The 15,110-nt window shown below is 40.0% G+C and overlaps 3 protein-coding genes across 3 annotated transcripts; 1 reads left to right on the top strand and 2 right to left on the bottom strand.

Moving 5' to 3' along the window:
- LOC103999174 (uncharacterized) lies at positions 1–4,871 on the bottom strand. Its single transcript, XM_009420841.3, has 2 exons — positions 4,194–4,871; positions 1–398 (listed from the first exon to the last, which is right to left on the bottom strand). The coding sequence occupies exons 1-2, from the start codon at positions 4,839–4,841 to the stop codon at positions 243–245; spliced, it is 804 nt and encodes a 267-aa protein (XP_009419116.2). The 5' UTR covers positions 4,842–4,871; the 3' UTR covers positions 1–242.
- Positions 4,872–6,189: 1,318 nt separating this feature from the next.
- Positions 6,190–7,343, bottom strand: LOC103999176 (uncharacterized protein At3g17950). The gene is made up of 2 exons (XM_009420842.3): positions 7,091–7,343; positions 6,190–7,009 (listed from the first exon to the last, which is right to left on the bottom strand). The coding sequence occupies exons 1-2, from the start codon at positions 7,334–7,336 to the stop codon at positions 6,485–6,487; spliced, it is 771 nt and encodes a 256-aa protein (XP_009419117.3). The 5' UTR covers positions 7,337–7,343; the 3' UTR covers positions 6,190–6,484.
- A 5,714-nt stretch (positions 7,344–13,057) lies between these two features.
- Positions 13,058–14,874, top strand: LOC135594413 (nudix hydrolase 21, chloroplastic-like). The gene is made up of 5 exons (XM_065084788.1): positions 13,058–13,361; positions 13,862–13,979; positions 14,154–14,237; positions 14,351–14,479; positions 14,581–14,874. Exons 1-5 carry the CDS (start codon positions 13,288–13,290, stop codon positions 14,692–14,694), a joined length of 519 nt encoding a protein of 172 aa, XP_064940860.1. The 5' UTR covers positions 13,058–13,287; the 3' UTR covers positions 14,695–14,874.
- The last annotated feature ends 236 nt before the right edge of the window (positions 14,875–15,110 follow it).

Consider the following 15,110-nt stretch of genomic DNA (forward strand, 5'->3'; position numbering starts at 1 on the left):
TGAGAACAGAAATCTGAACCTGCATTAACCTGATATGGGAGATGCCTTTAGCAAGTGTTGAATCTCAAGAAAAACATCAACAGTAGTGATTTAAATAGACACAAAAGGGGAAACAGGCAATGCTTACATGTCTTCATATGCATTACAATTTTACAGGATCATTTTCTGCATGTCTGCTGCTACAACGTCTCAAGCATCTATACTCACTAAGAACTACTAAATAATTGATTGAAATATAATCTTCAACGATCTACTGGCTCGACAGCTGTCCTGAAAAGGAGAATGTAGACCTTATCGATGGAGAAGTACAAGAAACCTCCCAGGGAATGCGTGACGTAGGACCCAAAGCTTGTTCCAACTATACAGTGCCAAGCTGGACCATATGTTGAGTCGAATTCCTGCAAACAGAAAAGAAAACATCAGATGATCTTTCTGTAAGGTGTGAACAATTTTTCTGAACAACTATGGACCTTTTTGTTCTTTGTTTTTCTTTTCATTTAAAACCTTTAAAGCAAATCCCTTGAAACATTTTTGAATGAACACACTATATATTGGATGTGTCCTTCTCAGGATTAGACATCGACAATTAACTCATCCAAACATTTTCCTATGTACATCATGTTCCAGGTCTCTAGTCCAAAGTCAAATTCCACCTCCTTATTCCCATGGCCTAAAAGATGATTCAAAGTCTAACAAAGTTGAAAAAACTGTAGTCACTTCTAGGATGAAGTGCCATCTTGTCAATACACCCAAGGAAGTAGGTAATCTATCCTTCCAAATTTCCTTTGAGGCATGTTAAGGGTTTTTGATTAATGTGCTAGTAGGTTATCATTGGCTTATTTAGCTGGTCCGAGGTGACCGTGGTGGAACCATGAAACAATTAGTTTTGTAAGGTCTCATGAAGCCCCCTAGATACAACATTTGTACTATTACCTCATCAATGATCATCTTACAACTCTTATCATCTACTTTGATATATATGTGAAAAATATTGATAATTCTGTAATCATCCTCTATGAAAGGCGTGGTTTTTTTTTTTCCAAAAAAAGAAGATTACTTTACAATCTCAAACATCTGAAGTGAACAGAACCCTCTGCATCAGAGGTAACAACATTACACAAATCAGGAGGAAGATTTCTTACCACCAAAAAGGTGGACATGGATGTCCTAGCAAACCACACAATCCAGTTTGCTGCACGGTTTGCTTCTCTGAAGATATGTTTGAAGATGACTGCTTCAAACTTCTCAGACAGAATTTGAATGTCCTTGCACAAGTTGAAAAGCTTCCAAGGTGGATCTTTATCTTTGTTAATGATCTCCACTAAGTTGTATGAATCAGTCTCCACCACCAGATGGGTTATCCCTTGTTGTTAGGCATGGTTAAGATGCATTTCATGATAGTAAGTGGTTCAACACTGTTTTCATCAGCTAAGTGATCTTCATCACTAACAATTTATTTAGGAACGTGATCTAACTCTTCGTAGACTATCTCTTCATCTTCAAAATCATTTCCTATATGAAGGCTCTCGATGGACATTCACGTGCAAAATATCTGACTTGTGGTAGTTAAAGCAACAAACAGTGCCGCTGCTTTGTTTAAATAATCTACAGTAATGGCTTTTCCTTTATTATCTTAGCAACAATCACAAGTTTAATCGCTAAATCAAGTTATAGTGATTGCAGTGTAATTCTTCGAGGCCTATCATTTTCAGTGATTCCACATGAGATTAACTCTCCGGCTTGAGGACCAAACCTCATAGAAATGTGAGCTTTATATACGTAGGCCATGTGAGATTAACACTTTTCTACTTTCATTCTTTAATCCACTTCAAGATCGTAAGATGGTTTGACAAGCAATCTCTTGAACACTAGGATATACTTCTATCTTTTTCTTTTATTGTATCCCAGTATTTTGTTGGATCTTGACTTGAACATTGAGGTTGTCTTTCAACATTGATCGAAAGGAGTTTGGCTTGGCCCATGAGTTTCATTTTGGCAAATTATACTTGACGGCCTTATGACATGTCATACCAATGAAAATAGTCATCCACACCAATCAATTAAAGCTTTTGGTTCCTGTCTACCATCAAAGTTAGTTGCTTCTACTTTGACCATCTCAGTGATGTCATTGTTGGGTGTCTCAGATTGTCTACCATGAACCATAAGATTTAACAGTACATGTGAAATAAAGGAGACAATGCTGTTAATCTTTTCACTACAATCATCAAATTTGATGTCTATCACCATTATTGCACTATACATCAAAGCCCTCTAATTATAAGTCTAACGAAAATACAACATGCTTGCTAAATTATAAAATACAAAGAAACTAATAACAGATGTGTAACACAATGGCCAAATTAATCTATAATTTGACCAACAAGATATGCAAAGGAAATGTTGCATTATAAAAATAGGAACTTATATACAGCAGGCTTGGAGTTCAAGACCAACATGTATGGAGGCTTCTTGCTTCTAAGCCAAAAGAGGAACCCTCAAAATTTTCTAGACAATCTAAGGATACAACAATTTCAGTAGGTGTTCAATTAAACAAAGCTTGTAGTGTTGCTAAAAAATGAAAAAAAATAAATCAAATAGTAGAATTGTTGGGTTTATCAGATTGTGCTTATAGATGGCCACTACTCATATTTGTAGTTAACATACTGAAATCAAGTGTCATGTTAGGTGAAAGTAAACCCATATATTGAGATGCTATGCCCACAATTCACACCTTCATTGCAATATCTGGCTGGAAGCTTGATGATTGCTTTAATGTCTTATTGTTGACAACTTCTATAACTTATAACATTTCAAATCACACCACAATTTTCATGGTCACGTCCTTCAAGTCCAAGAGAGGGGTCACATGTCATACATATGAAGATCAAAATTTGCTTCCAACTGATTGATCAGAAGACAAACCTGAAAGAAAGGTTTTAAATCTTGATTCAGTACCAGTTTCAGTATTCTACTGGACTAGTACAGTATCAGTGTAGACCCATACTGTCTGGGTGTCAACCAAAGAAAATATTAAAAAGTTAAATACCGGCTGGTTCTGGACCATATTCTCTGATAATGTCCTTACTCAAATCGGTAAATACTGATTATTAAAACAATCAGAAAACCTAATGTTAGCAAGTGGATCACAATCTTGCCGGCGAATTTTTGTAGAGAAACCAAACAAATTAAGGGAAATTTGAGCTTCAAACAGGAACATCACTATAGCCAGATTAAAATTCCAGCAAGAGTGACAGAAATAAGCAAAAGTAGGAAGGATGATAGAGGTAATTTTCTTCGAGAAGTCGACTAATCTTGATCATTAAATCATTCCAAGAAAACTGGGGCCCTTGAACAGAAAGGGCAGGTTCACCACGAAAGATGAGTTTAGTCCAAATCAAACACAAAGATGGGGATTTTGGATTGTAAATGGGATGCACAAACTTTGACAAGACATATGCATTGCAATTGACTTCCAACCAATTACGAAAGAGATCCTAGGTGCGAAGATAAAAAGTCAGGTTATGCATCCAATAATTAGAAAAAAATAATTAAAATGCCTGTAATGTGATTGAACAAAATGGATATGAACAACTAAACCAAGGATCAGCACTTCATTCAGATAAAGCATTTTTTTTACCTTTTGTGTTCTACCGGTAAAAGTCTTACGGATTCATTTTCCATTGTAACTAGTCAGCTATCAAATAGAAGTAGCGTTTATCCAAAGGGTCTCTGTTTTGCATCCATTCTGTGTTCCTTGAGTCATTTAATCAGTTTGACTTATTCAATTAAGGAACTTTCTCAACCTTTTAGCTAGGAATGACCACAAAATATCTGAATTGGGCATACTTGGTTCCACCCTACTTTCGATTCCTTGGTTGAGATATTAAACCACAACGATACAGGTAGACCAACATATATGATTTGATTAGGTGAAAACATGACTGTCAGGAATCTATAAGAGACCGTGAGAAGAACAAAGAGTATTTAGCCAACTTGAAGATAAAAAAGAAGATGTTCAAGATTTGTTTGAGATGAAAAATCAATGTAAGCCGCTTCGGCGCGATCGAGAAATGTCTAACACTAAAAGCAGAACGAAGCGGAACCAAAGCCCATTTTAAGAAAGAGAAATAAATAATTCTAATAGATCCACTATTTCGATATGGGAAAGAAGGCATCGAGGGACGGGGGCGTGCCTTTTTGAGGGCGAGGGCGAGCCGCTTGCTCTCGAGCTTAGGCATGGACGTCAGCGTCTCGCGGGCGCACCGGAACGCATGCTTCTGCAACGCAAGCGACATGTCGGCAGCCCTGACCTTCACGTTCATCTCCTCCTCTTTCTGCTGCTGCTGCTGCTGTCCCTGGGGCGGATCGCGAACGTCGCCAACACAGCGATCTCCATCTCCGACGCCTTTCTTCTTCTCCCGGCTCTCCTCCACCACCTCCTTCTCCTGCATCCGCTGCTGGGACCACTGGCGGAGCTGCTCCCTTCTCTCCGGCTTGGCCGCCGTCGCCTCCACCACCTCCTTCTTGTCGTGATCGGCGGCAGCGGCGGCGTTGTCGCCCATGATCTTCGTCCGCTGGACGAGCGAGCTCAGGTACTGACTGCGCCGCTCCAGCTCCTCCGACGCCGCCTTCTTAGCCGCCCCTCTCATCGCGCGATGCTGCGGCCGCGGCGGCTGCGGCGATGGAGCATTCCACGAGGACCCAAGACCGAGGAGTAGATAGATCGATCGACCGAAGACGGTGGGAGCGGCGCTCGCGGGCGACGCGGTGTCAGGAGTTCCTCCTCCGTCTCCTCTGCCCTCTTCCGTCCTCTGGCCAAGGACTTGGAACTTGGGATTCATCCGAGCATCGAGATACCAGACAGAAATTAGATGATAGTGACAAGCGACCGGCCGAAATTTACCGGAATGCCACCGCGTCGCCTATTGATCCGTTTCAATCGGATCGTGTGTTCATTATCTCAATTTTGGATACACATAGATAGAAAATATCGCTAACGGATTCACATTTCATGAAGTCGTTTGTTGGGCTCCTTACAGTAGTTTTGTTGCAGACTGTTGGTGGTGGGGACCGCTGTTCTACTACCAACCGGAAAAGAAGGGCGAGGAGGTATCAACTGGCTCGCAAAGCCACTCACCCAAGACGTGGAAAACGGGCCGTGTCGTGCGACTTGCGTATTGGTAGGAATAATTTATGATTGGAAGGCCGGCAGGGGCCCACTATATTGAACGAATGGTAATTTAGTCCTGCGTGGATTTTTTTTGTTCATTTTTCTCTTTCTTATTTATTCCTCTGTGGGAAGGCGATGGACGAAAACCACGGAAAGGCGGGGGTTATTTTCCGACATGGAGGGTGGGAGCCACCGTCACCTGTCGGACGAGGAGAGTGGGTAGTGAGGAGAGAGGAGTTGGGTGGGGTTCGGACTGCTCGTGGGAAGGGTCACGACCGAGCCCACAGTTCGGTGAAGGCGTGGCCATGGCCCACAAACATTAGCCTATCAGAAACGTTACCTTTAAGTACCTGCAGTCCGATATAAATTTGATCCAAACCAAGCGATAAAATATATCAAGTGTAAGAGCATAGAAGGAATGGAAATGCCTATAAACTAATGAGAACACACACCTTCTCTTGCAAAGATTTAGATGACCAACACATATTATGGTTGAAATCAAAGCAGAATTGCTGGTCAAAGTACTAAACAAAGAGGGAAAGCCTCTTCGGTGCACATACAACTGGGCATTTCATGATCAACAATGCTAGATCTGATTTCTAACTTTGTCATAAGCAGTCATAAGATGTAGGCTTGGGCTATATTTGAGCATAAGCCTGCAACCAGAACCAGTAGAGACGCGAATGGAGATAAGATCGATGGAATCAACCATAACTCCAACATGCCATGAAAGTGACAACCATCCAACTTCACGTTCATGGAAGCACTGCCTGTAAGCCACATTAAGTCTCCATTTATACGAGTTCAAGCGGACACTTCAAACAGAGAGACGGCCTCTGGTCAACTCGTGCATTAATGATGTTACCCCCAAATGAGCTGACTCGGTAAAGCTATTTCTTTTGATTTTTTTTTGGGTATTCAATGCTCACATTCTGTTATGATCACTTAAATATGTGTATATATGTACATGTATTTATACTCCATAATTATACTTTTGGACAACAGAAGATGAAAGTATGTTTGGGATGAGATCAATGAGATGTGTACTGATATCCATTACAACAGCATCAAGACACACACAAAGAGAATCTCTTTGTAATTACAATATTGTCCAGTTAGTACTCCGCTCTTTGGATCCAATCCACCGACATCACAATTCCTCTTTTTCTTTCTTTTTTTTCTTACGTCACAACCAAAATAAATAAAGAAAATAAAAAGGTAAAAGCAAACAAAATGAGTGTAAAATTTGGGGAGAAAACAACACGCGAATATGGTTTATTTTATTTTTTATGCATCCGCTTGAAAATGACGAGTCTACCCGTCTCCACCGCTACAGATCCCGGTGAGGAGCAGCACGGGGAGCCGCCCAACCGACTCCGCCCGCTGCTGCTGCTGCCGTTGCTGCGGCCGCCGGCGCTCAGCCGGAGGGGCCGGCGGCAGGACCCTCCCGTCCGCGAACAGCGGCCCGCCGCCCACCGCCACGTGCTCCGGGGGGCCTCCCCCGTGAGCGGCGCCGCCGAACACGTAGTGCCCGTCCGCCACCTCAACGCCCGCCATCCGCCGCTCCACCTGGAGGAACTCCCCCAGCGAGGTCGGTCCCGCCATGTCGTCCCGGCAAAGCCGCCACCACCCGCTCCGCCCCCGGTGGCGCCGCCGCCGCCGCTCCGCCGCCCTCGGCTTCGTCCTCCTCCCTGCGTCGCCCGAGGCGCCTCCACCTCCGCCAAGGCCGTGGTCCCGCCGCGACGGCAGCCTCGCCGGGCTGGCGGAGGCCTCGGGGAAGGTGACGCCCATCAGGGTTCCCAGCGTGGTGCTCCGGTCGGGGAAGAAGGACCCCGTCGACTGCGTCATTACCAAGAGATACGAGCGTCAGTATCGGAAAAGCCAAACTCGACAGGTGAGATCTCCGCCGCTTATGCGTACCTCGGTGTCGAGATCGGAGGAGGAAAGGGAGGAGTTGGAGGGAGACGAAGGGAAGAGGTCGGTGTCCCGATCCATGTCGCTCTGTCGAAAAGCTTCTTCCGGAGGGAAGAAGGAGAGGGGTCGACGCCGAAGTAATGAGAGGAGTGTCGCACGAAATGACGGAAACAGCCTTGCTGTTGCTTGAGAGAGCGGCCACTTGCCCTGCAAAGCGGTTAGCAGTCCAAAAGCAGTAGGGCTTATTTGCATGATGCACAAGTAGGGCTTTTGTCTCTTTCTATTTCCATACCATAACACCACAACCACAATAAATATTAATTTCTCTTTCTTTTTTTCTTTTATCCGAGTTCATAAGATTTGAAAAAAAAAAAAATATATATATATATATATACCATAAATTTAAGTTAAATATTGATGTCGAAAATCTTTTTATTTTAAATATTATCCTTCTAATTTTTTTATTTCCATTATAATTTTTTTTATAATCTATAATAAGGTCTGTCAAACCGAAACGTACCGCCCGTACTGGGTGGTACGTACCGGTCCGACAGGTTACCGATATACGGACTGCTCAGTACTGCTACAGTGTTACAGTATTATATTGTAGCACTATAACAATGCTACAGTACTATACTATAGTACTGCTACAGTATGAAAAAGTATAAAATTGTTCGGTACACTAGAGTGTATCGCTCGGTATGTCCTGATGTACCGTACCGTACCGAGCTCGAGTCGAAACGTCAGTACGATACGATACGACGAACCTTGATCTATAATCTTTTATTGGTTAATCAACCAAACACAGTCAATATTATGATATTGTTCAACTTTATAATTTTTGCTCTTCTTTTTATCTTATTTAGCTTCTACTTTTTGAAAAATATGGGGTATTATGCATGTAGATTCCCATAATTTCATTTCTTTATATGTATGACACTTGTTGGAGCATTTTCTTTTGTTTGAGGATCTCCTGAAGCCGACAAAAAGAATAAGACTTGTGATTAGGATTTGCACTTTGTTCGATTTCATATCTTAATATAATCGAACGGACAAGAAAAGTTTAGAATTTCTTGTTATTATTATTTTTTTAGACTTGAACAGTAAAAACAACATGAAGTGATGACTAATTGAGTTAAAAAGGTTATTCATAATAGAAAGATTCGTTTATGCACATCTCCGGATAAACACACAAGACAAATATAAAGCACTTTATTTTGTTCCATTGAACCAATTATTTGTGGTCCCTTAATCTGATAGATTTTTTTTTTGCCTTAATGTGTGTGGATAATTTTAACATGAGTTTTATATATCTATTTTTTATTTTTTTTTACAAAGGATAAATTAGAATGATATAGGATCTTATAATAAACTTTACCTAATAGATTAGCTAATACCTTCAAATATATTGGATGAAATTTAAAGTTATATGAGTTACGTATATCATCAACAATGTTTTAATGTATACTATTATGTATTTGAAATTCTAATTTTTTTTAATTGTATATGCTTGATCTTATATTTTGTAGTAAAGAAAAGATCAATTTTCTTATGGAAGACACTATCTATAAAAGGGCAAAAAGATTTACTTTCTTATGGAAGATCAATTTTCTTCTCAAACATCCACATATAATAGGCTCACATCATGTTATAGGGCTAATTATAGATTATCTTATAAATTATTCTTGTAGTTAGTTATATTTAATATCATGATCCTTATGTTTAAAAAGTTATATCGATATATTTATAATTATAAAAAAAAAACATCTAAGTCCATTTACCCTGACGTTATCGGTTTTACCAATGGAATCATAAAAATAAAAGGTAAAACAATAATTTTAACATTTCAATGGGTGATTACAAATAACATCGGTGATGGTGGATGATAACGTCGTTGGGGATCGTGAGTGGCTGTTGTGAATGAGAAAAATGATTACGAGAGATGATGATTGCTCTGCATCTACGTCAATATTTGTATAGTTGTTGAATGACCCTTTCACTGCTCTACATCTATGTCGACACTAATACAAATGGTGAGCGTATCTTTCACTACTCAACAATTACATTGATACCGATGTAATTGTCAAGAAATGAACGGATCATTGATGCAAATACATAGTGATTTTTATAGTTCATCGCCACTCTCTTTATCCACAATAGCCACCTATGACTCCTAGCAGAGTTATCATCTATTATCATTAATTGAGATGTTAAAATTATCTTTTTATTCTTTATTTTTATATTTCTATTAATAAAACTATCGATATTAGGATGAATGAAGTTAGATGTTTTAATGAAATGGCAATGTAACATTTAAAAATGTAAAGATTAAAATAATAAAGATAGTTAACTATATGAGTAATTTATAATTAGCTCATGTTACATATAATCATCAAAGTAACATTTAAATATGTAAAGATCAAAATAATAAAGATAGTTAATTATCTTTATTATTAGCTCAAAGGTGGCTATCTACGAACAAAATAGGATATGCAATAGATTTAGAAGGATTGAAGCTTATTAATTACACAGCGAAGACCATCAGTTTTGCATCAAGATAAATGATGGGAGAACGGATGTAAAGAATCGGCGAGGAAGATGTAAGCAATAGACCGAGTTCCTCTCTCTCTCTCTCTCACTCTCTCTCTTCTTACTCTCCTCGCTTCTAACTTCGAAAAACCCTGTAGTGCACCCAGTTAGGAATACATTCAATGATGGTCTTGCATGTTGCAAGAACGAAAGCCTTCCGGATAGTCGATTCAGCTTCTGAGATCCTCATCCTTCGTCTTGCCCCTCATCAGTCCTCAAGAGGGGAAAGAAGTACGATCCCAGCTCTTGCATCAATCCTGGACTCGAAATCAAGTTAGATCCTCGTCGTGATTCCAGTCTAACAGATTTCGATCGAGGATTACAAGTCAAGCACATTTTCGTGCGTAGAGCATCCTACATTGTGAGAGATCCCGAGATGAGATTATTGATCGAAGTCATTGGGGTCTTGAGTGAATGGGCATCCTAATGATGGGAGTTGGTCGCCCGTGAAAGGGGAACTGGATGTGCACGCCGGTGCTGGGAAGCGCAAGCAAAGACGAGGGCTCTGACACAAGCATGGGCGAGTGCCGGTTGGTCTGCCCTTTTGGCTCAATGATAATGGCAGGAGTGCTTGCCGTGGCTCCTCAGCTACCCCGCGGAACCCATTAGTCTTCTTCTTCCTCCGTATAGCAGCTGCTGCATCAGCAATGATGCTTGTCAGAGCTATCAAAGGGCGGATGAAAGGTTTCTATCCCAAACAAACGGATGAGTCACGGCCTCGGAGCCTATGCATGGCGCGGAATGCATGAGGGACGGTGCGCCCACTGAGGTCCCTTCGCCCTTGTGATGGAGATGCTCTTACGTACAGTACTTTTTCTGGAACTCAGTCTTCCGCCACACCTGCAGTGAATTGTTGATTTACTTTGTTCTTTGAATGGAATCAATCGATACGATGCCAATGAGATGAGACAGAAAAAGATTATAAGGGTTGACAAAGGAGCTTATCATGTTGACGAAGACAAGGAGATCATGTGTCTGTGAGCTCATCAACTGTTGGATCTGCATCGTCTCGATTAATATCTTACTATGCAATAATATCAAAAGATAAACTTAGAAATAATATATTACTGCATGGAGATCGGACGAAAGGTTGACAATTGAGCTTAGTATATCCAAAGCAATCTATGTTGAAAATGATACCATGATAATCTCAAAAATGATATATCATAAATGGGTCAATTATATATTATTCTTTATAATTAACTATTTTTAGCATTTCGATTTTTATATTTTCAAAAGTTATATTAGGATCTCTATATTTATGAAAGTAAAATATTTAACATTATTTCTCCTCTTGACTTTGTTGATGAAAATATTACACGTGTTCAATGATAAATCAAAGTCAGACATAGTGCTCAAGGATAAATCCTATGGTATTTTCGTTAACTGCATGAGGAAAAGTGCAAAGATCTCAATATAATTTTTGAGAGTATAAAGTTCGAAATACTAAAGATAATTAATTACAAGAGATAATTTATAATTAACTCTCACAAACGAGCTCAATATGTCGAAGCTAACGACACCGTATTAGTGTCCTAAAAATTGATGACCGTGAATAAAATTAAGACTAAAATTTTTATTTTCTTTGCTTTTTCTTTGTTATTTCTTGTTCACATAATTCTTATGTAGAATCAATTTGATTTCAACAGGGAATGGGAGCTCCAACCAAAAATGTTAGAATTGACACAAAGATAAATATCACATTAAATGTTAGTCGCAGGTGACTAAAGGTAGAGAAGTTAGACTACATGCAATGGAATTCATAGGTAATCTAAACAACGTAAATTTCTATATTATAATCGATCGGGTCATTTTGTCGTCAGGTTGTCTGTCGATCAAATTGTGACGGAGAAAGTTAATCGAATCTATTATGTCTCATTCATGTATTGAGCTATCTTAATGGCTAGTGAGTTGTAGCATTAGTGATGAGTCTTATATTAAAATACATATTTAAATGTTTTATATGTAATCTAATGTAACGAAAATGAAAGATAACTTTCGTTTGAGTTTCTCGACCATTATATTCGAGCAAGACAAAGGATAGAGCCAAACCCAATAATTATATTCTACCGTAGTATAGAGGATAAGTGTCGCAATTAAGTGAGCAACAACGAAGATTCGAGCAAATGGGTGGAAAGCTCCAACCTATGATGGTCACATCACATCATCAACAAGAGGTACCGAACGAACCCACCACAGTCAAAGGCAGCGCATGAATATAATTCTACCTTGTGGCGAGGAACATATAATCTCCAAATAGATGACAGAATTTGTGTTGGGAGTTCGACATGGATAGTGATAGAAAGAATAGAAATAAGATTAGAAGATGAAGAAGCTTTATTGAAGAAGAAAAGAAGCTTTATTAAAGAAATGAAAATACTTCAATACATTAACATGTTCCCTCTCCTATTTATATAAATTAGGAGAAAAAATTTTCCTCAATAGAATAGAGAGATTTCCTCGTATAGTTGGAGAAATCTTATCTTCTATTAGATAGTTTATGTCCTCAGCTGATGCTTTGATCTTATATTTCCAACAAGAAGTTCTTTAATTTGTTAGAGCAAGACTAAATAAAAATCATTTTGATTAAAGAGTACAACGAAACAAGATTGAAATCGAGAAGAAAGATTAGAAAAATACAAAAAGACATAAAAAAAATCATCCTAAGATCATCGCAAAGATACAATCAGGAACAGATCCTTCTTCGAGCACGATCATAATGGTGAATGCCATTTCGCCCATGTACATACAATACAATACAATACAATACGATGGTGAGAAACCTTATGCACACCTCAGTTGACCTTAATTTAAATCCTTAATTTCTTTCTGGTGCAGCGTGAGACCATCGAGCTGCCGACAGAGTGGATGAGACGCTCGAACACCTTCCATTATATGTTTTATGTGTGATGCATGAAGAAAATGGGAATTTGTCTTGGTTTGTCACTGTTCTTCTTCATTTAGCAATTGTGAGAAATGGAGAAGAACATAGTGTATTTTAATTATTAGGACGAGTTGAAGTCTACGTGTCGATCCGAGGGGATGAGATCTAGCCTCTGTGTCTGACATCAGGCATCTCGATCGTTCATAAAGCATCTGACACGTGTATCGGTGGATGGCGCCGAGGAGTGGTCAGTGGAAGTGCGTGTGTCGTCTTGTTTAAGACGTGAGACTGGTTGGTGGCCGGAAAAATTTGACGTTGGATTCCATAAGCGTTGCGGGAACGCACGCGAGTCACGCCTGGCCCCACTGTGTCTGCTCCCACTCGCCCTCTCCGCGGCGAGCCCACTGTCCTCCATCTCAGCTGCCACGCTTTCCACAGGAACTCGTTTACCGGTGGCGGTACTATCCTCTCTCTCTCTCGCCCCTATATAAACCTCACCGTTTGGAGAGAGCGAGTGCAGCAAAAGGCATCTCAGCTATCTCGATCCCTGTCTTTGGAAAGGATAACACAGAAAAAGGCCAGCACCTGCCTCTCTTCCTTGCTCCATTTTTGGGACGAACAGCTTGTTCCCAGTCGTTGGTGTTTTGCGAAGGGAGACATCGTGGTCGATTTGGGAAGAAAGAGGTGAACAAGGAACAAGAAGAAGAAGAAGAAGAAGAAGAAGAAGAAGATGGTCTCTTTGGTGTCTCGGCAAGGAAGGCAGCTGCAGCGCTACACCAGCTGCGGGAAACGTCTTATCGTCGGGTGCGTTTTCATCTTCTTAGGTCTCAAAAGTTTCAAGCTCTTTTAGCTGTTCTCTCCCTAATCGATGGGAAGACGGGAATCGTGACTCATCTTGATTCCGAATCCTGATGCATCTGTTTTCTCCAGAAAATAACTCTGATCGATTCATTTTGCTCAATGATTACGAAAGAGAAATGGAATCTTGAATGATCGTTAGCCAAGCATACATCATTTGCCTCGTTCTTATGCCAATCGTGTGTGGTCCTCGTGGCAAGTAATAAGTTTTCCTTTCTCAAAACAACTCTGTTCGCGTTTACCACAAACTAAAGGATTCAAAGTCACAAGGATACGAATTCCTCCAAAGACCACAAAATTTATTAGCCATAACATGAGTAGTTAATCGATTAGTTTGACATCAATTCCTCCATGAGCAGTCAATTAATTAGTTATATGTCACAAAATGCATTAAATCTCCTCTACGATGTAATATTCGCCTAATATGTCTTGTTTTGTTCGAGCAGGTGCATTCCCTACAAGGTCAAGAAGATTGATAGGATATGTGAACATAACATCAATCAAGTCGTCGAGGTTCTTGTTGTCACCTCCCAGAAGACGAGAGAAGAAATCATGTTCCCGAAGGTAGATGTAACCAAGGAATTCGCTAACGTGCATCTAAACATGTAAACCCTAAGAAAAATACTTGGTGTGATAAGCAAAGAGAAAAGAGTGTGCACCGTTCCTTCCTCTTTTTTTCTGTCCCTTCTTTTGACGATCCACTTGCACTCAATGTCTTTTCTGTCATCGTTTATATAGGGAGGTTGGGAGGTTGATGAGACGATAACACAAGCAGCTCGTCGTGAGGCATTTGAGGAAGCTGGAGTGCAAGGACTCGTAGAGGTCTGTTCTGCACACCTCCTTAATCAAACTCTCTCTCTCTCTCTCTCTCTCTCTCTTCCTATCTTCTTGAAGTTGGAAGCAAAAGTAACAGTGTATACATTTCATGATCACAGGATAGTCTTGGCAAATGGAGATACAAGAGCAAAAGCCATGATAAGATTCATGAGGCTGTCATGTTCCCTTTGAATGTTACGGAGGAGCTGTACTACTGGCCTGAGAAATCTGTGCGAACTCGGAAATGGGTAAGTACAAGAGAAGCTTCTTCTTCTTCACTTGTGTTTCCATTATAAGACGACGAGGTTCGGTGTCCGATCGAGTTGCTCATTTTGACCTGGTGAAACAGATCAACGTAGCAGAAGCAATGGCGGAGTGCAACCAGTCGTGGATGAAGGAAGCGTTGGATCGACTGGTGAAACGGCTCTCGACTTCGAGCTTGGAGGAGGTGACATCAACATAGCTCGCCTCCTGCGACTGCATTTGCAATCAACTGTAGCTTCTTCCTGTAGATATATTGGGCAGATTACAAAGCAAAGAAAGGAATAGGCAAATAAATTATCATTCTTTTATTCTTGTATCATCATTCTTGTATTTGTCTATGCCTGAAGTTAATTATATTTTTATGAGAATTTTCCCTTCATACACCTTTGATAAAACAGATATCCAATAATGTTACAAGTTGATATATAAAATGATATTGACCTACTTATGTTTGAGTTTGAAATTTAAGAGTATCATTTCAAAAGTTGAGTAATAAAACTCTCAGTGTTTTCATTATCTATAATTCTGTCAAAAATTATATAAATCATTTTGATTCTTTGGATATTCTGCAAACTATCATCCTCAAAATAACAGGTCAATGTTGTACTACAACAA

The sequence above is a fragment of the Musa acuminata genome, chromosome BXJ1-9 (assembly GCF_036884655.1).
Source record: "Musa acuminata AAA Group cultivar baxijiao chromosome BXJ1-9, Cavendish_Baxijiao_AAA, whole genome shotgun sequence".
NCBI lineage: Eukaryota > Viridiplantae > Streptophyta > Magnoliopsida > Zingiberales > Musaceae > Musa > Musa acuminata.

What these genes read in the sequence shown, in the direction of transcription:
- LOC135594413 (XM_065084788.1), top strand. Translation starts at nt 13,288, where the DNA reads ATGGTCTCTTTGGTGTCTCGGCAAGGAAGGCAGCTGCAGCGCTACACC. An exon ending in AAGAAATCATGTTCCCGAAG is followed by an intron (nt 13,980 to 14,153) that starts GTAGATGTAACC and finishes TCGTTTATATAG; the next exon opens with GGAGGTTGGGAGGTTGATGA. An exon ending in CTGTGCGAACTCGGAAATGG is followed by an intron (nt 14,480 to 14,580) that starts GTAAGTACAAGA and finishes CTGGTGAAACAG; the next exon opens with ATCAACGTAGCAGAAGCAAT.
- LOC103999174 (XM_009420841.3), bottom strand. Translation starts at nt 4,841, where the DNA reads ATGAATCCCAAGTTCCAAGTCCTTGGCCAGAGGACGGAAGAGGGCAGA. An exon ending in TCGCCCTCGCCCTCAAAAAG is followed by an intron (nt 399 to 4,193) that starts GCACGCCCCCGT and finishes TTCTGTTTGCAG; the next exon opens with GAATTCGACTCAACATATGG.
- LOC103999176 (XM_009420842.3), bottom strand. Translation starts at nt 7,336, where the DNA reads ATGCAAATAAGCCCTACTGCTTTTGGACTGCTAACCGCTTTGCAGGGC. An exon ending in CCTCCGATCTCGACACCGAG is followed by an intron (nt 7,010 to 7,090) that starts GTACGCATAAGC and finishes GTAATGACGCAG; the next exon opens with TCGACGGGGTCCTTCTTCCC.